A 20,797-nucleotide genomic window follows, 5' to 3' on the forward strand; every position below is an offset into this window, starting at 1 on the left:
TGCAAGCAGTTTCCACTCTCTCTGAGTCTAAGTCTGGAAAAGACTTTACCTAGCATGTTCGTGATGTGGCAGGTCCTGATTGTCTCTCCTTCATCAGCTGCCCTGCTGATGTGTCGGTTGCTGATTTGACGCCCACCCTCAAGACTAAACCTTTTGGAATTGATTGTCTGAGGATGACTGATGCCCTCATTTGGGGGTGGAGCTAAGCTTATTTCAGTCTCCCACCAGCGCACATGGGTGCGCACTTATCACATACCATTTGGCATTGCATTTGGCCTCAGGGAATGAGGTTATCTGGCAGTCCGCCATTGTTGCATGCTGTGTTCATCCAGTGGCCTGGTCCTGTAAGAGGGATACTCCACACCTAGACAGGCCGCCTAGGCAGGTACAGTTCATGAGAGGGTTACTCCACACTATAGGCGAGTCGCCTAAGCAGATAGTTTTGGACAATTTCTGTTGTAAGCACAATGTGTTCAAGGTGTTACATGCACTGTGTGCACAAGCTTATATTTTGAGTCATTAAGTAGTGTAACCTCTGTGAGGTCAACACAGGTTAATGCGACTCATTCTCCTTTTAATTTGCATAACCTCTGTGAGGTCAACACAGGTTATTGTGACTTATCCTTTACTCCTATGTGATGTTAAAACAGGCTAGTGGGTGTTTATTTGTATTTATTTATATAAGCTGTTGTGTCCGTGTTGTCCTCTGGACTACTAGCAGCAGTATACCATCTCTGCACAGTGGGTCAGGGTTGCAATTGAAGCCATTATATTTCCCCTTCAATCCGTCAGCCCCATAACAGGTATACTCACTTTTGTAATATACTGTATATAATTTTTTAAAAAAAATAAAATAATGAACCTACAGGAGATAATTTGAATGTAAAACGTTGTAAGAACACACGAGGTCCAGATCAAAAAGACTCTAATTGTTTGCTGAAAAAAATGTCAATCATTTCCCATCATTTTAGCCTTTAGATAAAAAAATGTTTAAAAAGATGGAGAGTCCTCGGTGGTTGATGCCTTTTAATGGCTTACTGAAAAGATGGTAATAAATAGCATGCTTCCTATTTATTATCATCTTTTCAGTTAGCCATTAAAAGGTATCAACCACCGAGGACTCTCAGTCATTTTAAACATTTTTTACCCCAATTTCTAAGTAATTTTGAAAATAGATGAGTTACAAAATGAAAATACTAAAGAGTTCTTTATAGTTTGTGTAGTCGGTCTGTGTAATACCCTACTCGCACAACAAACGACATTGTGGGTTATAAATACTGTAAATTGGTGATAGAGAATGTATAACTGGAAAAAGGTTGATCTTGATGGACCTACTGTATGTCTTTTTTAATCTATATAATTATGTAACTGTTGTGAAAGAGGCTTTATACCAAGTTCATTAAAACGGGAGCAGAAAGCCACATGGGACACAAAAGGGGGAGGATATCAAATTACATCCTTACGCGTTTCGGACAGGGAAATAAAAACATGTCCTTAGTCATAGGTCTATGACTAAGGACATGTTTTTATTTCCCTCCAGTTTTAATGTACCAATAAATCTTTCATTTTATACAAGAATTTTGCGGGTGCTGGATCCAATTTCCCCCTCCCCCCTCCCTTTCTATTACCATTCCAGTAAATTACTGCCTCAATTTTAGCCAAGGTTCTGGCACATTTTGGTTAGTAAATAGGCCCTATTATTATAATGTGATAGTAAAATGATAAAATACTATTTTATTTCAATGCTTTCTCTTCTTTAGGAATAGCAGCTTTAAGACATACGCCAAAAAATGAAGCCACATGCTTTTTTTCCTCAGGTTTATATGGATTTTTAGTACTTATCATATAGAAGTCAAAAGAGGTTAAAATACAGATATTCTTGTGATGTGGAAAATATCATTTACATTTCACTGGCTTTGCAAAGTTTGGGTTCAACTTTTTTTTATATAAAGTCTACTGTTCAAAGTAAATAATTCTATTCTTCCAATGTTTGGATGAAACATTGAAATTAATAAATTGTACAATTACCTATTTATTTCTTATTAATCTTATGAAGAAGGTGCTTAAAAAACTTTGGTTTACTTTACTTCCATTTAGTGTTACCAAGTCATACTTGTGGGAATCCTGGAGAAATTCTTAAAGGGGTTCTGCATGGAACAAGATTCAACATTGGAGATAAGATTCGATACAATTGCCTTGCTGGTTATGTTCTTGAGGGCCATTCTACTTTGACCTGCATTGTAAGTCCAGGAAACGGAGCTTCATGGGACTTTCCATCACCATTTTGCAGAGGTAAGTAATACCATTTTATTAAGTTTGCTACTTAATTTTTCAAAACATAAAAAAATTTAATTAGGGAAGAGTGAACCAAAATTGCAAACTTTAGGGTTCATACCGAACACCAGGTGTCTGGGTCTCAGACTCAAATATGGACTTCTAACTGTACATCGGGTTATTGTTCGGGTTTGTCATCTGAATAAAGCTTGTTGAAAGACTTCAAAGCAGCCAATCAGCATGCTTTTCCTGTGGGGTGTACTTTTGGCCCCATCATAGGTATGTCATGTATTGGCATGAATGTGATTGGCCAATGCACTACTTTGAAAAAAAAAATGATGTGAGCTCCTGCCCTATTTTTGATAACAAGCATGGTTAAAACAGACAGCTATATACTGGAACCACCAGTAGTCTTCTTTTTACTTGGCTAATTATTAAAAATGTAATAATTATTTAAAACAAAAGTGTGGGGTCCCCCCTCATTTTGATAACCAGCCAGGGTAAAGCAGACCACAGGGAGCTGGTATTACCAGGGTGGTAATAGCCATGGCTCTTTAACCCTTTGTAGCCTAAAAAAAATAGCAAGCTGCAGCAGCCCTATAAGTGGCACATCCATTAAATGCACCAAATCTGGCACCTCACTTTGCTCATCTCGATTCCCCTGGTGCAATGGCAAATAAGGGAAGAGATAATGGGGTTGATGGGAGCTGTGAATTGACAGCTGGCAGCAAGCCCAGTGGTTAGTAATGGTCCGACACCCCCCTTTACTAACCCGGCAAGTGAAAGATTAAAAACAAAAAAAAAACGGAAAAAATACTTTATTTTAATAAAGACATCCCCACAGACCCTCATTCACCAATTTATTAAAAAAAAATCCTGAAAGGTTTGATAATAATCCAGCACATAATGTACCACAATTCCCATCGATTCCTATGGAATCTCATTCTGAGAAAGTTCTCAGATTGAAGGTCCATAGAGTTCTGCTGGTCAGTGGCAGTCCTGGATTTTCCCATGGGCGCTAACATCAGTAGCTTTACATGACCTCACCGCTCATGGGAAACTCTGAGTCTGGTGCAGCTCTCTGCGACGGCAATGCGCAATAAGAGTGGTGAAGTCATGTAAGGTTATTGACATCATAACAACTCTCATCAATTGCAGCAGTGCTTTGACCCCAATACCCAGCGAGAAAGATGATAATGTCAGTAACCTTACATGACTTCACTGCTCTTGCCGGGTTTTGCAGTCACAGAGGAAAGCGCCAGACCCGGAGTTTCACATGAGTGGTGAGGTCATGTAAGATTACTGACATCAGTGCCCATTGGGAAAAGCCATGACTGCTGCTCCCTGGCAGTAATATAGGGACTCTCGGTCTGAGAACTTTATCAGACTGAGACTCCATAGGAATCAATGGAGGTGGTTGTGGGACAATACCTGTTAGATCATTGTCAAAACTTTCAGGATTTTTTATTTAATAAGCTGGTAAATGAGAGCATGTGGGGGAGTCTTTTTTAAAATAAAGTATTTTTTCCTGTGTTTCTTTTTTTAACCATACACTTGCTGGCTTATTAATAGGAGGTCTCTGATAGTCCCCTATCCATCTCTAACCTCCGGGCTTGATGTTAGTTGCCACTTCATATTAACCCCATTAACTATTACCCTGATTTCCAATGCACCAGGGCAAACAGAGCCAGGAAGAGCGTCAGATTTTGTACATCTAATGGATGCACCATTTCTGTGTCAGTTGTGGGCTGCTGTAGGTTGGGAAAGGCTCAATAACTATCTTCCTTCCAACCCTAATAAAACCATCCCCAGCTGTTTGCTTTACCTTGGCTGGGGCCCACGTAATTTTTAAAGATTTCTTTATTTCTTTTTACACTAATACAGCTGAATGACTGCAACCAATCACAGACGCCGTCACAGAAGGTGTGCTGTGAGTGGTGTGTATAGCCATCTGACTGCAACCAATCAGATATGATGGCACAGACGGTGGGTGGGGAAAGCAGGGAATATTCATTTATTTAAAGAGCAGGCCAGAAAAGAGTCTGACTGCTGCCTTATCTTTGGGGAAACATGGTATGTATAATTGTCTGCTTTTACCCCCATTTTGCTTCCTTTTGCAACCCCCCAGCCCTTGTTCTATTTTAAAGCCATTTTAGAGCAAACAAGTTAAGGAAACATTAACATGTATGGGGTTCTCTGTCTGAGGTCAAGTTTGGGTCAAGTCCAATTTCCAAAACCAAACTATTTTTAAAAGTCTGGCTGAACCCTGAGAACCCAAACATCCTCATCTCTATATGTAATATCAAAAGAATTGTATATGTTTTTTTAGTAATTTTTGCATATAAATCTACCTTGTCTTATCTTTATAGAATGTGCACCATCAATTATGAAACTGAGCAGCCAAATGGAAGTGTTATTTAAATATCATATAACTCTTTGGTTAATAATGATACTTTGGAATTTGCAATGCTTAATTTCTGCTTTTCACCTAGAACAGCGTTTCTCAACTCCAGTCCTCAAGACCCACCAACAGATCATGTTTTCAGGATTTCTTCAGCATTGCATAGGGAATAAAGGGGGCTTTACACATAGTGACAGCGCTAGCGATGTCGCTCGTGAATGCACCCACCCCCGTCATTTGTGCGTCACGGGCAAATCGCTGCCTGTGGCGCATAATATCGCTAACACCTGTCACACATACTTACCTTCCTAGCGACGTCGCTGTGGGCGGCGAACAACATCTTCATTAAGGGGGAGGTTCATGCGCCGTCACAGCGACGTTACACAGCGCCAACCAATAGAAGCAGAGGGGCAGAGAGCAGCCGCATTAACGACACGCCCACCTTGTTGCCGGAGGACACAGGTAAGCTGTTGTTCGTCATTCCCGGGGTGTCAAACATAGCGATGTATGCTGCCTCAGGAATGACAAACAACCTACATCCACAACGACCAATGAGATTTTGAAAATGAATGACGTGTCAACTATTAGGTGAGTATTTTTGATCGTTAACACTCACTCGTAGCTGTTACATGCAAAAACGTCACTAACGACGCCGAATGTGCGTCACGAAATCTGTGACCCCGACGACATATTGTTAGATATGTCGTTGCATGTAATGGGGCCTTTAGTCCATCACCTGTGCAATACTAAGCAAATCCAGAAAACCTGACCTGTTGGTGGGTCTTGAGGACTTTAGTTGAGAAACGCTGACCTAGAACATTTTTTGAATCTATGTAAGAAATATATTGTGTCCATGAAATAAAAAATCACTATGATTTTATATGACACTGCATGCCATATACAATATATTTTAGGCTTTACCAGGGGTAGAACACATTGATTCAAATAGTGTCTTACTATAATTTTATAATGTGTAAATTAGAATTGAGATTTTTTCCATAAATGGAAAATCTCACAAACCAGCGCTGAAAAATAAGAGTAAGGACTATTTTAATATTTTATTACTACCAATACTCCCTAACAATAGAAACAAAATTACTTTCTGCAAGTACTAGGAGACAAAAGACAAAAATATACACATTGATGAGCACAATATGACTGTAAAATCGTGGGGCCCCGGCCGGTGGCAACCACGATTATTACTAAAAGTTACTGATGTTAATAGTCCGATCAAAAAGAGGGTGATTTTCTCAGGAATAAACAGTTAATAATTGCAGAAAGTTTTTCCAAGGAAGTACTACGACCGTACTAGCCCGTGTATAAGGGCAATCTTCCTGCTTACGGGTGCCTGCACCGAGGTTAATACTTTACTGCTTGTTAAATTGTCACTCACAGCCACGCTGCACTCATTCACGGTCCCTGGTTAGGGTTGAATATACCGCGCTCCTGATGAGGAGTCTAGCGGTAAAAGGATCAGTGCAACGGGGGCCCGTTATAGGTCCCCAGTGTATGTTACCTGACACCGATGTTAACAGAGAGAGCTCCGTGAGATGTGGTCCTTGCGTGGAGTGGTTTTTTCTCCTGTCTGGAGAGGAAAAGTTGGTGCTGAGTCGCAATGTGCAAGATCCTCAAATCCAGAGTACAGGATGCCGATTAAAGATTAATAGAGCAGGGCTGTTATGCCCTGGGTTATAGGTTCCTCCGTGCACCTGCTTGGGCATTCACCTGCCAGTGAACCGACAGGTTCCGTAGTCGGTGGAGAGCAAACAGACAGTTACGTCTACTTCACAGCACTAGACTGAGCAAGATCCGACATTAACTAATAAATTTGGGGAAAAGGGGTATGAGGAGAAGTTTTTGGAGGATGCATATCAACAAACCAAATTGATTGAGAGAAAAAATTTACTCCAGGACAAATCCACTGTATGTATGCCTCATGAAAAAGACGAACTAAATATACCAATAATATTACAATATACAGCACAAACAAAGGTTCTAAAAAATATTGTTAGGAAATATTGGAACCTCCTTAAGGAGGACAAAATAATTGGTGACTTGTTGCCCCCCTTTCCAAAGTTTGTTTTTAGAAAGGCCAACAATTTGGGTAACTTGGTGGCACCAACCATACAAAAGGGAAAGAAAAAACCCTTTGGTCATGGAGGTATATGTAACTTGAAAGGCTATTTCCCATGTAAAAAATGTTCTGTGTGTAGGAATCCAAAAAATACTACACGGAAAAACTTTTTGAAAGGACAGGAGGAGATTCCTATTAATGATTTGATCACCTGTCATACCAAAGGTGTTATTTATTGTATTCAATGCCCTTGTCAAAAGAGATATGTTGGTAGAACAATCAGACCCCTATGCAGAAGAGTGGGTGAGCATATCAGAAAAATAAAGAATAAATGTACCAAACACCCGTTATCTAAACATTATTTGTTGAAGCATGGGGGCTCATTTAGAGGTTCTCAAGTTTGGGGCATACAAAGGGTAATGAGAGATTGGAGGGGAGGTGATTTTATCAGAAAAATGTCAAGGGCTGAGAGCCAATGGATTTTTGAGTTGAACACATTGAGACCGAATGGACTCAACAATGACATTGAGCTCTTTGCCTATCCACATATATATATATCCCTATATGTATGCACTCTTCTTGGTCTATGTGGATATATTCATGTACGTATGCATTTATGTGTGTGTATATGTGTATGTGTATGTGTCAATGGGTTTTAGCCTATTTGGATTTTTTCCCCTATATATATATATATATATTTATTATTTATTGTTTATAGTTTTTATAAACTAAAGTAGTTTTTATAAACAGATGGAAAAATAGCATAAATAAAAAAACAAAAATAAAAAATAAAAACCAAAATAAGACTAAAGAATAATACATTTTGAAAAAGTTTTCTAAAAAAGTTTTATAAAAATATGTTTTTAAAGGAATTTTTCTTTAAAAAATAAGAAGTAATTGAAAAACAACCATGTATAAAAAAGTAAAAATATTAACTAAAAACTTTTTTCATTGAACACAGGGAGCTTTTTAGCCTTTTAAAGTCATACTTTTATATTTTTCTATATAAGATATTCGGACATATTTTTGAATTTTTCCTAGTATCTATGTGTTGCTATATATACCTTATTAAAAAGTTTTTATGAATTATGGGTGGGAGTAGCTAAATTTAGAATTTTTTGGCTAACTAAATATCTTTGAAAAAATTATTTGGAGGAATACTCCCTAAAAAAATCTCTGCATTAAATATTTCATGTAATACGATCTATATATATGAATTTTGCATGCGAGTTTATGTGTTTTTCTGTACGTAGGTGTTGCATTGTTTTCTGTGGGAATCCGCAGTCATCTTTTAACTTTAAATAGGTCCTAAAGGAATGACTGAGCTATCCTTGAGGAAGGGGACCGGTAACGCCCCCGAAACGCGCGTCGGATCTTGCTCAGTCTAGTGCTAAGAAGTAGCCGTAACTGTCTGTTTGATCTCCACCGACTACGGAACCTGTCGGTTCACTGGCAGGTGAACGCCCAAGCAGGTGCACGGAGGAACCTATAACCCAGGGCAGAACAGCCCTGCTCTATTAATCTTTAATCGGCATCCTGTACTCTGGATTTGAGGATCTTGCACATTGCGACTCAGCACCAACTTTTCCTCTCCAGACAGGAGAAAAAACCACTCCACGCAAGGACCACATCTCACGGAGCTCTCTCTGTTAACATCGGTGTCAGGTAATATACACTGGGGACCTGTAACGGGCCCCCGGTGCACTGATCCTTTTACCGCTAGACTCCTCATCAGGAGCGCGGTATATTCAACCCTAACCAGGGACCGTGAATGAGTGCAGCATGGCTGTCAGTGACAATTTAACAAGCAGTAAAGTATTAACCTCGGTGCAGGCACCCGTAAGCAGGAAGATTGCCCTTATACACGGGCTAGTACGGTCGTAGTACTTCCTTGGAAAAACTTTCTGCAATTATTAACTGTTTATTCCTGAGAAAATCACCCTCTTTTTGATCGGACTATTAACATCAGTAACTTTTAGTAATAATCGTGGTTGCCACCGGCCAGGGCCCCACGATTTTACAGTCATATTGTGCTCATCATTGTGTATATTTTTGTCTTTTGTCTCCTACTACTTGCAGAAAGTAATTTTGTTTCTATTGTTAGGGAGTATTGGTAGTAATAAAATATTAAAATAGTCCTTACTCTTATTTTTCAGCGCTGGTTTGTGAGATTTTCCATTTATGGAAAAAATCTCAATTCTAATTTACTAAATATATCCAGGCAAGTTTTGGGGCGGTTTTTGCCTAAAAACCAGCTGCAGAATGATAAGCAAGCCTTTTGGGTCAAGCGCTTACCATTGTCTTAGGACAACTTTTTAACCTATAATTTTATAATGAAGCAAACTGCTATAAAGCATGTGCTTGATATTCATTATATCTCAACTGGTTAATAATATCCTTGACAAAACATATTACTAAATAAAAACTGGAAGGACAAAGGAATGAAAAATAGGGTGTTGTCCAGACAATATGCATTTACATCTTCATCTCTTGGGATGCCACCAGCTGAACATATATACTTCTTCATATCTTATAATTTCTATTTTGGATCTACCAAACCATGGAGCAGCAGCTGGACCCTTTATTTCTCAAATGAGTGTATTTCAAAGCGCATTGAGAATAAAATCAAATATTTGGTTCTACTTTCTCAAGTGTTTTCTGATATCTCTATCTGTTGAGACACCTGCAACACACCGAATCCGCATATACACATCTAGATAAAGCACACTGATAAACATACACAGTGCAGCAGAAAGAATAAATAAATCCCTGTCTAATTGACGGCTCAATGAGCTAATTAGCAAAAGGTGTTTTAACTGCTTAATAACCTATGATGTACATTTTTGTCATAGGTCACTAAGGAAAGTAAGAAGCCAATGGAGGAGCTAAGTCTTCTTCATGTCAGTCAGGTGCTGACTGTGCTATATATACCAGCAGCTGCATCAACTAAAGCTGGTTTTGCCTAGTGCAATTTAACCATTTACATGTTGTTGTCAAGCTTTGCACTTCTTCACAGCTTCTATGGCCCTCCTCGATAAAACCTCCTTGATAAAAATGCACTAAACTAATAAGTTACAATGGCAATAGTTTATATCATACCCCAGTAACCCTTCAAAAATAAAGAATTGAAAAAAATAGATTTGGTTTTGACGTCCAAAAAAATCAGATATACCAAAGCAAAAATTATATAAATTGTACGTTACACCTCAAAAAGAAAAAAAATTCAATTGTCAGAATTGCCATTCTTCAGTCACCAGTCACCACACTTAATACTAAAAAAAAAATAAATAGGAAGTAGACAAAATGTCATATAATCTGCAGAATAGTCTTAATAATTTCAACTCAGTAAGCCCTCAACAAGGTCTATTGATGGAAAAAAGTGTTACAGGTCTCACCAAATGGTGACATATTTGCTAATACAAGATTCACAATTTTTAACAAGTAAAACTGTTTTTACAAAATGCTGGCTGCAAAATTTTAACATAGAGGCAAGCCCATGAGTATCAGCCCATCATTATTATGGTTCCTTCTGGGCTGCTTTATAGAAAACGATCACAGAACCATATTTTGTGTCTGAATGCTGCCTATGCAAAAACCTGACAGCTCTCATACCAATGTTGTTCATTTGAGTTAATTAGATGATCATTTTGTTACACAATTAAAACGCCTACATAAATAAAATATATCACAGCACTTACTCAACTTCTCTGTGTTGCAGATATGACTCGCTCATTTACATCTATGGGTACACAAAAAACCTAAATCTTAACTGGATCAAGCATAGAGCACCCAATTTTTGTGGGTACATTGCAATTCTGTAATAGTGTTTAGTCTTGTAAATTTTTACATTTGTTCATTGCTGATGTATGAAAATGGATTCCATGCAGATGAAAAATCATCCTTTTTTTCTGGTTGAAAATCAGACAATATTTTATCTGCTCATGTGAACTTAACCTTAAAGGAATTGAAGGACATCAGGCATTAAAAATATAAAGCCAAAGTGATTATGATGCTAGTCACAACACGGACAAGTCGTGAGGCAGGATAGTCAAATGTACTGAGTCACGTACTATGAGAGCATGTTAATATTACGGAATAGGTAGAGATGTAGTCAGGTCATGGCCTAGAGTTGGAATATCTGGAAGGTAGCAGATTAGAACAGAGGGACAAGGCAAAAGTATGGTCAAACATATTCAAAAGTCAAGCAGAAAAAGATCAATTCACAGAGCACGGATACAAGAGGTGAAATAGCACAACTGAACAGAAGACTGGCACTGGCAGTGCTATGGGATAAGTTGCTCCGCTATAAAGTTGGATAATTACAGGAAACACCTGCAAAAACCCAGAATGAGATTAGATGACTGACTTGTCACTTTAAACACTCAAAGCTCAGCATGCCCAGCTTCAGGTTGGACGACTCAGTTGTCCCTCATCCAACTGACACATAACAGAGGAATTGTGACCGTGAGGATGAGATCTTACATCAGCAGTCAGACAGACACTGACTACAGAGGAAAAGGCGCCAAACACGACCCAGAGACACTCATCATTATCAATAGCGTGCTGGCTGGACATTTGTAAAAGGAATTTTCTTATTTGTGTGGGGAACATGGGATCTTTCAAAAGGGTTGCAGAAATGCTGTTAAAGATGACTGATATACAGTATTTTATATAGGGAACATCTATTAACCGTTTGCCTCTAAAGAAGAACACAAATGACATATAGTCATATCCATTCTTTGTAAACTGGTACATTTAGAAATCTGGTGTAACTCCAGCCATTTTTTTGTGTTACATTCTCAGTATTGGCTATAATATATATATATGTATATATATATATATTTATTTATTAAAAATAATTTGTACCGATGTGTGAAGCTATATATTGTAGTGGTCAGACATAGCACACCTAGGCTTACATTTAACTATCTTTATAAGTTTTAAGGAGAACAGTGACAAGGTATGCTATTCCTTTGTAAACTCCTAATAAAATTGGCATACATGTAGGTAGGTATAAGTCTACATAGTTACCCATAGATGTATCTTTTACTTTTTTTTTTTACATACTTGCACAAACAAGTCACCAAAGTACACTTGATCTCCACAACATGAGAAAACGTAATATTACATCATATATCAGTCACTCCTTATCCTGTATGCAGTCAAGGCTGAAAATGTTGGCACCCTTGAAATAGTTCCAAAAAATCAAGTCTTATTATAATTACAAATGTTTTGCTATTCACATGTTTAAATCATTTTTTGTGTATAGGAACAAAACCAAAAAAACTGAGGGAAAAAAATGCAAATTGGACATAATTTTACACAAAACCCCCAAAATGTGTTAGACAAACTTGTTGTAGTAGTCTGCAACCAGTCCCAGACCCTGGCACAGAGGGTGGATGAGGGAAGCAGTGAATATTAATGAACCTTAATTAGTGAGCCCAGAAGAGAGTATGACTGCTACATGGTCCTCTGGAAAAGACTGGGAAACATGATATGAATAACTACCCTGAATTTACTACCACTTAACTTCCACCACAGACCCCTAATGCTTACTGTGCCATTTTACAGCCATTTTACAGCCTTAAACATCTCACGTACATTGACTTTGATGGAGTTTGCTCTTCGGGGTCAAATTTGGCTTCAACTTTGCTAGTAAATCTCAATTTTTCTTTTATCCTGTGCTGGTTTGACAAACCACATTATCTATGGGTTTGCTCATCACTATGACTGAGGGCTTTAGAACCAAAATTGTTAAAACATATCAAGAAACTTAAAGTTACAAATCCATTTCGAGAGATATGGATGTTCCTTTTGTCCATGGTGAAGAAGTTTACAACCCAATGCCCTGTAGCTAATCTCCATGGACGTGCACAGCAGAGAAAAATTGATGAAAGATTGCAAAACAAAAAGTCTGAATGGTGTATGAACAGCCCCAATCAAGTACCAAGGAAATTTAAGCTTTATGCAGGCTCAGACTGCATCAATGTCAGTGCAAACTAACCATCGACATATGAATAGATAGAAACACAAAGGCAAAGGACCCAGAAGGACCCCACTGCTGACACAGAGATAAGAAAACTAGTTTGCAGTTTGTCAAGAAGGCACCCATCAAATATGAGAGGACCTGTGGCAGTTTGCAAAGGAAGAGTGATTGAAAATTCCAGTTGCGAGGTGTAGGAAGCTTGTTAATGGTTATATGAAGTGATTACAGTTATTTATTCAAAAGGGTGTGCAGCAAAATATTAAGTTGAGGGTGCCAATAATTTTGTATGGCCAATTTTGGGGGTTTGTGTGAAATTATGTCCAATTTACCTTTTTTTCTGTTTGTTTTGTGTTGTTCCAATACACACAAAGAAAATAAACAAATGTAAAACAAAACATAATTAGAATAATTTTATGGGAGCAATACTACATTTTGTGGAACATTTAAAGGGTGCCAACTAGAGTTGAGCGCGGTTCGAGGTTCGAGGTTCTCCAGTTCTAAGCTCGAGTGATTTTGGGGGCTGCTAACCCGATGTTTATCCTAGTTACGTGCAGGAAGCCCACACTTCCCCGCTCAGCTCGCTCCGCCCCCTCCTGCCCGCGGCATGTACACATACACACACACACACACACACACACGGTCCCGCTCGGCTTACCTGCGGTGATGAAGTCCCGCCATCCCGACCTCAGCGCTGTCACTGTACTCCATGGCCGCCGCTTGTCACATCACCTCTCGCTTCCGACCCGAGACTGACTAGCGGTGACGTCACGGGCCTCTCGCGATACTTGGTGTGAAGGCGCCGGTCATTGAACTCAGTGACAGGGGCTGTCAGTGTGCTGGAGATCAGCGCAGGTAATGTACCTCGCTGACAGCAGCACTTGTCATCCCCTGCAGTGACCTGGGCTGACCCATTGATGTTAGCTCAGGTCACTGCACTGCTCTCCCAGCCAATGGGGAACATCCTGCTCTTCATTGACTGGGACAGTGTGGATCGTCATGGCAACCCCTTGGATTACACCAGACCTGGATTTGTTTTTCATTCTAATAAATTGGTTAAAGAGGGAATGTTTTGGGGAGTGTTTTTTCAAATAAAAATGTGTTTGTCGTCTATTTTTTTTATTACTGACTGGGTTGGTGATGTCGGGTATCTGATAGACGCCTGACCTCACCAACCCCAGGGCTTGATGCCAGGTGACATTACACATCTGGTATTAACCCCATATATTACCCCGTTTGCCACCGCACCAGTGCGCGGGATGAGCTGGGGCGAAGCACCAGGATTGGCGCATCTAATGGATGCGCCACTTCTGGGGCGGCTGCGGCCTGCTATTTTTAGGCTGGGGAGAGTCCAATAACCATGGACCTCCCTAGTCTGAGAATATCAGGCCCCAGCTGTCTGCTTTACCTTGGCTGGTGATCCAATTTTGGGGGACCCCTACGTGTTTTTTTTTTTTAATTATTAATTTAATTTAAAATAACAGCGTGGGGTGCCCTCAGTTTTGGATTACCAGCCAAGGTGAGGTTGCCAGCTGTGGTCTGCAGGCTGCAGCCGTCTGCTTTACCCTAGCTGGCTACAAAACTAGGGGGAATCCTACGTCATTTTTTTTTCATTTTTTTGGCTAAATACAAAGCTAAGCACCCCTTAGTGCCACATGAAAGGCACCAAAGGGTGCTCCACTTTTTCTCCACTTTTTCTCCACTTTTTCTCCATTTTTTTCTCCACTTTTTCTCCACTTTTTCTCCATTTTTTTCTCCATTTTTTCTCCACTTTTTCTCCACTTTTTCTCCACTTTTTTCTCCATTTTTTTCTCCATTTTTTCTCCACTTTTTCTCCACTTTTTCTCCACTTTTTCTCCATTTTTTTCTCCACTTTTTCTCCACTTTTTCTCCACTTTTTCTCCATTTTTTTCTCCACTTTTTCTCCACTTTTTCTCCACTTTTTCTCCACTTTTTCTCCACTTATTCTCCACTTTTTCTCCATTTTTTCTCCACTTTTTCTCCACTTTTTCTCCATTTTTTTCTCCATTTTTTTCTCAATTTTTTATTCACTTTTTCTCCACTTTTTCTCCACTTTTTCTCCACTTTTTCTCCATTTTTTTCTCCATTTTTTCTCCACTTTTTCTCCACTTTTTCTCCACTTTTTCTCCACTTTTTCTCCACTTTTTCTCCATTTTTTTCTCCATTTTTTCTCCACTTTTTCTCCACTTTTTCTCCACTTATTCTCCACTTTTTCTCCACTTTTTCTCCATTTTTTCTCCACTTTTTCTCCACTTTTTCTCCATTTTTTTCTCAATTTTTTTCTCCATTTTTTTCTCCACTTTTTCTCCACTTTTTCTCCACTTTTTCTCCATTTTTTTCTCCATTTTTTCTCCACTTTTTCTCCACTTTTTCTCCACTTTTTCTCCATTTTTTTCTCCATTTTTTCTCCACTTTTTCTCCACTTTTTCTCCACTTATTCTCCACTTTTTCTCCACTTTTTCTCCATTTTTTCTCCACTTTTTCTCCATTTTTTCTCCACTTTTTCTCCACTTTTTCTCCATTTTTTCTCCACTTTTTCTCCACTTTTTCTCCACTTTTTCTCCACTTTTTCTCCATTTTTTTCCATTTTTTTCTCCACTTTTTCTCCACTTTTTCTCCACTTTTTCTCCATTTTTTCTCCATTTTTTTCTCCATTTTTTTCTCCATTTTTTCTCCACTTTTTCTCCACTTTTTCTCCACTTTTTCTCCATTTTTTCTCCACTTTTTCTCCATTTTTTTCTCCATTTTTTCTCTACTTTTTCTCCACTTTTTCTCCACTTTTTCTCCACTTTTTCTCCACTTATTCTCCACTTTTTCTCCATTTTTTCTCCACTCTTTCTCCACTTATTCTCCACTTTTTCTCCACTTTTTCTCCAATTTTTCTCCACTTTTTCTCCACTTTTTCTCCATTTTTTCTCCACTTTTTCTCCGTTCTTTTTCTATGGTCGGTCTACCCATTAGCTCTGACATGCATACTGTAGCTCTACACCTACTGCACATGTTATTTTATGATTGACATCTCTTTCGTACCAGAGCTGTCTAAGCCTACTCTAACCCCATATTTGTCATTACTATATTGTCCTTGTACTGTATTATGACATTTGTATCATGTGTTTCATTTCTTGCTGTGTTGCAATTTTTTTGCTGCATCCCAATTGTACCTCTACATTGTTCGAGTTTATGTTATTGTTCTTTCACTCTTATGTGATACTGATTGTTGTCATTTTTCATGATTACATGCAGATAAGTCCAATCTGACGAAGGCTCAGGCCGAAACGTCATTTGTAACTTGTTTTGGACAAAAACATATATGCTTATGAAAAAAATGTTTTTCTTAATACGGACCAATAAAGAGTGATTTTGCATTACTATCCGTTGTGACTTACTGACTTAGTCTGGGAGATTTAGAGTGCCGAGGTTACTCACTAATTTTATCTATTATTACCTCTGAGCACCTATATACCAGTGAGCAGAGCTTCCTCTACAGTAGTTCTCCTGATTAGGCATGCCCTTACCTCATGAGCAGGGTATTGCAGCTTTGGTAGCAACCATTACGACATGGACTCTGCTGCTGTGGACCCGAGAAGAGTGAGTGCAGATTCATTGCACCCGCACTCCTCACATGAAGGGTCCGCACTCCTAGAAAATGGGGGATACACTCCCTGAGTGTCTCCCCCCCATATTCTAGACGGTCCAGAGTCGTCGTGGGACCCCTTTATTTTTTTTCTTACAATAAATTGGTGAAAGAGGAAATGTTTTGGGGACTGTTTTTTCAAATAAATTTCTTTTGTCGATTTTTTTTTTTTTGTTAGTACTGACAGTTTATGATGTTGGGTATCTAATAGACGCCATGACATCACAAACTGCTGGGCTTGATCTCAGGTTACTTTACAGCTAGTATCAACCCGATTTATTACCCCGTTTGCCATTGCACCAGGGCACGGGATGAGCTGGGGTGAAGCGCCAGGATTGGCGCATCTAGTGGATGCGCCACGTCTGGGGTGCCTGCGGCCTGCTATTTTTAGGCTGTGAAGGCCCAATAACTATGGACCTTCCCACCCTGAGAATACCAGAACACAGCTGTCCGCTTTACCTTGGCTGGTGATCCAATTTGGGGGGGACCCTACTTTTATTGTGTAATTATTAATATTTATAAAATAATTATAAAAAAGAGCCTGAGGGGACCTCCACATTGGATCCCCAACCACGGTAAAGCTGCCAGCTGTGGTTTTCAGGCTACAGCCGTCTGCTTTACCCTATCTGGCTATCAAAAATGGGGGGACCCAACGTCATTTTTTTTTTTAACTATTTTTTAAATAGAAAAAATTAATGGGCTTCCCTGTATTTTGATTGCCAACCAAGGTAACGGCAGGCAGATGGGGGTGGCAACCCATAGCTGTCTGCTTTATCTGCGCTGAGAATCAAAAATACCGCGGAGCGCTACGTCATTTTTTTAAAGATTTATTTTTACAGCACTGTGATGTCCAGCAATCAAAATACAGGGAAGCCCATTTTATTTTTAGTTATTTAAATAAATAATTAAAAAAAATATATATGGGCTCCCGCTGCATGTTTTGTATTGCTAGCTAAGGGTAATCCAAGCAGCTACTGGCTGCTAACCCCCACTGCTTGGTGTTACCTTCACTGGCAATGGAAAATCCAGGGAAGCATTTTTTATTTTTTTTGCCAAAAAACTACAAAAAAAGGACGTGAGCTTCGCCATATTTTTGTATGCTAGCCAGGTATAGCAGGCAGGTGCTGGAAGAGTTGGATACAGCGCCAGAAGATGGCGCTTCTATGAAAATGCCATTTTCTGAGGCGGCTGCAGACTGCAATTCGCAGCAGTGGGGCCCAGAAAGCTCAGGCCAACCTGTGCTGCGGATTCCAATCTCCAGCTGCCTAGTTGTACCTGGCTGGACACAAAAATGGGGCGAAGCCTACGTCATTTGTTTTCTAATTACTTCATGAAATTCATGAAATAATAAAAAAAGGGCTTCCCTTTATTTTTGGTTCCCAGCCGGGTACAAATAGGCAACTGGGGGTTGGGGGCAGCCGTACCTGCCTGCTGTACCTGGCTAGCATACAAAAATATGGCGAAGCCCACATAATTTTTTCAGGGGGCAAAAAACTTCTGCATACAGTCCTGGATGGAGTATGCTGAGCCTTGTAGTTCTGCAGCTGCTGTCTGTCTGTATGGAGAAGAGCAGACAGCAGCTGCAGAACTACAAGGCTCAGCATACTCCATCCAGGACTGTATGCAGAAGTTTTTTGCCCACCAAAAAAATGACGTGGGCTTCGCCATATTTTTGTATGCTAGCCAGGTACAGCAGGCAGCCACGGGCTGCCTCCAACCCCCAGTTGCCTATTTGTACCCGGCTGGGAACCAAAAATATAGGGAAGCCCGTTTTTTTTTTATTATTTCACTTATTTCATGAAATAATTAAAAAACAAATGACGTGGGCTTCGCCCCATTTTTGTGTCCAGCCGGGTACAACTAGGCAGCTGGGGATTGGAATCCGCAGCACAGGTTAGCCCGAGGTTTCTGGGCGCCTCTGCTGCGGATTTCAGTCCGCAGCCGTCCCAGAAAATGGCGCTTTCATAGAAGCGCCATCATCTGGCGCTGTATCCAACTCTTCCAACAGCCCTGGAGCCGGGTGGCTTGTTGGGTAATCATGAGTTAATACTGGCTTTGTTTTACTAGCCAGTATTAAGCCAGAGATTCTTAATGTCAGGCACGTTTGACCCGGCCATTAATAATCTCCAATAATGGGTTAAAAAAAAACACCACACAGAGAAAAAATACTTTAATAGAAATAAATACACAGACACATTAGAGACTCCATCTTTATTACCCCCTTTCAGCCCTCCACGATCCTGCTCTTCTGTCTTCTTTCTTTCTAGTGTAGTAGTAGTGACGATTGTATTGAGGATGAGGTTCACCAGCTCATCACTTGGGGCTGGGGAACCTCATCCTCACTACAATCCTCACTAGTGTAGTAGTAGTGACGATTGTAGTGAGGATGAGGTTCACCAGCTCATCACTTGGGGCTGGGGAACCTCATCCTCACTACAATCCTCACTAGTGTAGTAGTAGTGACGATTGTAGTGAGGATGAGGTTCACCAGCTCATCACTTGGGGCTGGGGAACCTCATCCTCACTACAATCCTCACTACAATCGGGAAGCAGCGTGCAGCCTTCACTCCGTGAGTGATCAGTGCTGGCTGTCAGCGGTAACAGCGGTAACGCTGACAGACGCGTTACCATAGCAACGGTGCTCTCGGAGCCGCGGTTAGCGGTGACGTCACCGCTAACTGCGTTGCTATGGCAACGGTGATCTCCGTTAATGACCGGCTGTGTCAGCCGGTCCCTAACGGAACGGGGAGTCGACCGTGTGCTAGAGCATGTCGCCGGTACACGGCGATACACATATGTGCACCGTGCACTGGAGAGATGCACTCGCAGGTCCTACATGACGCGTCATAGTCATGTGACCAGTCTGTAGCCAATGAGATAATAGCCACGTGACTGGTCACATGGCTATTTTGACGTCACGATAGGTCCTGCATCACTGCTTGCAGTGCCGGTCACCGGGAGGATTCAGCGATAATCGGATGGAATAGCGGCAGGAGACAGAGTGCAGAAGGGATCGCGAGGACCGGTAAGTGTTATGGCAATGTTTATTAACTGTTTGTGTACATTTATAATGCATTTTTATGTGTTTGTGATTGCCTCCCATTATAGCCTATAGGTTCGAGTTCGGTTCGTCGAACGTTCGACGAACCGAACTCGAACGGGACCCCCGTTCGGCGAACCGACCTCGAGCCGAACCGCGACCGGTTCGCTCATCTCTAGTGCCAACACTTTCAGCCATGACTGTATACCATATGATGTCTGTGTACTTAATATAAAAATACAGATTAGTATATGACTGGCATATGACATAATGTGATACAGAACATCAGATGTTATACTTGTGAGGTATTATCCTGCATACAACTTCTTATGTCTGTGCACATATAGCACATACACTATGCAGGACAGTATATGACTGGTAGATGTTGTAATGTAGCTATAAACATCAGATATCATATACAGGATAAGTGATCAGATATATTATACTATAGAGTATAGACAAAAGATATACCAGTCACATATCATCCTGCAAATAACATCTTATGGATGTTTATCCACAGTATAATGCATACAGTATATTGATATGTGTCTGTTCTATGACATAATGACTAAAGACTAGTGATGAGCGAGTATGCTTGTCACTACTCGGTACTCGCACGAGTATCACTGTACTCGGGCTACTCGGCGGGTACCGAGTAATTTCGCGATACTCGTGCTGTACTCGTGGTCTTCATCCCTGCATATTGGCGCTCTTTTGAGAGCCAGCCCTCATGCAGGGATTGGCTGGCAGACCACTGCAATGCCACAGCCCTGTTAGTTGTGGAATTGCAGTGATTGGCCGGCCCGCACAGCGTGACCGAGCCTTTATACCGGCGGGTGCGCTGTGCTCTGCACACAGCCATCTCATATTCCCTGCTTTCCCCGCCCACAAGCGCCTATGATTGGTTGCAGTGAGACACGCCCCCACGCTGAGTGACAGGTGTCTCACTACACCCAATCACAGCAGCCGGTGGGCGTGTCTATACTGTGCAGTAAAATAAATAAATAAATAATTAAAAAAACCGGGGTGCGGTCCCCCCCATTTTAATACCAGCCAGATAAAGCCATACAGCTGAAGGCTGGTATTCTCAGGATGGGGAGCCCCACGTTATGGGGAGCCCCCCAACCTAACAATATCAGTCAGTAGCCGCCCAGAATTGCCGCATACATTAGATGCGACAGTACTGGGACTGTACCTGGCTCTTCCCGATTTACCCCAGTGCGTTGGCAAATTGGGGTAATAAGGAGTTAATGGCAGCCCATAGCTGCCACTAAATCCTAGATTAATCATGTCAGGCGTCTCCCCGAGATACCTTCCATGATTAATCTGTAAATTACAGTTAAAAAACACACACACCCGAAAAATCCTTT

The 20,797-nt window shown here is 40.5% G+C and overlaps 1 protein-coding gene across 2 annotated transcripts in view; it reads left to right on the top strand.

Annotated features, from left to right (window-relative positions):
* The window catches only part of CSMD1 (CUB and Sushi multiple domains 1), a 2,926,925-nt gene that overhangs the window by 1,326,814 nt on the left and 1,579,314 nt on the right, over window positions 1–20,797 (top strand). For both annotated transcript variants that reach the window (XM_075340315.1, XM_075340314.1), the window contains exon 4: window positions 2,098–2,292. In XM_075340315.1, coding sequence (XP_075196430.1) covers window positions 2,098–2,292 — 195 coding nt within the window. The remainder of the gene's footprint in view (window positions 1–2,097; window positions 2,293–20,797) is intronic.

Source organism: Anomaloglossus baeobatrachus, chromosome 3 (assembly GCF_048569485.1).
Source record: "Anomaloglossus baeobatrachus isolate aAnoBae1 chromosome 3, aAnoBae1.hap1, whole genome shotgun sequence".
In the NCBI taxonomy this organism is placed as follows: Eukaryota; Metazoa; Chordata; class Amphibia; order Anura; family Aromobatidae; genus Anomaloglossus; species Anomaloglossus baeobatrachus.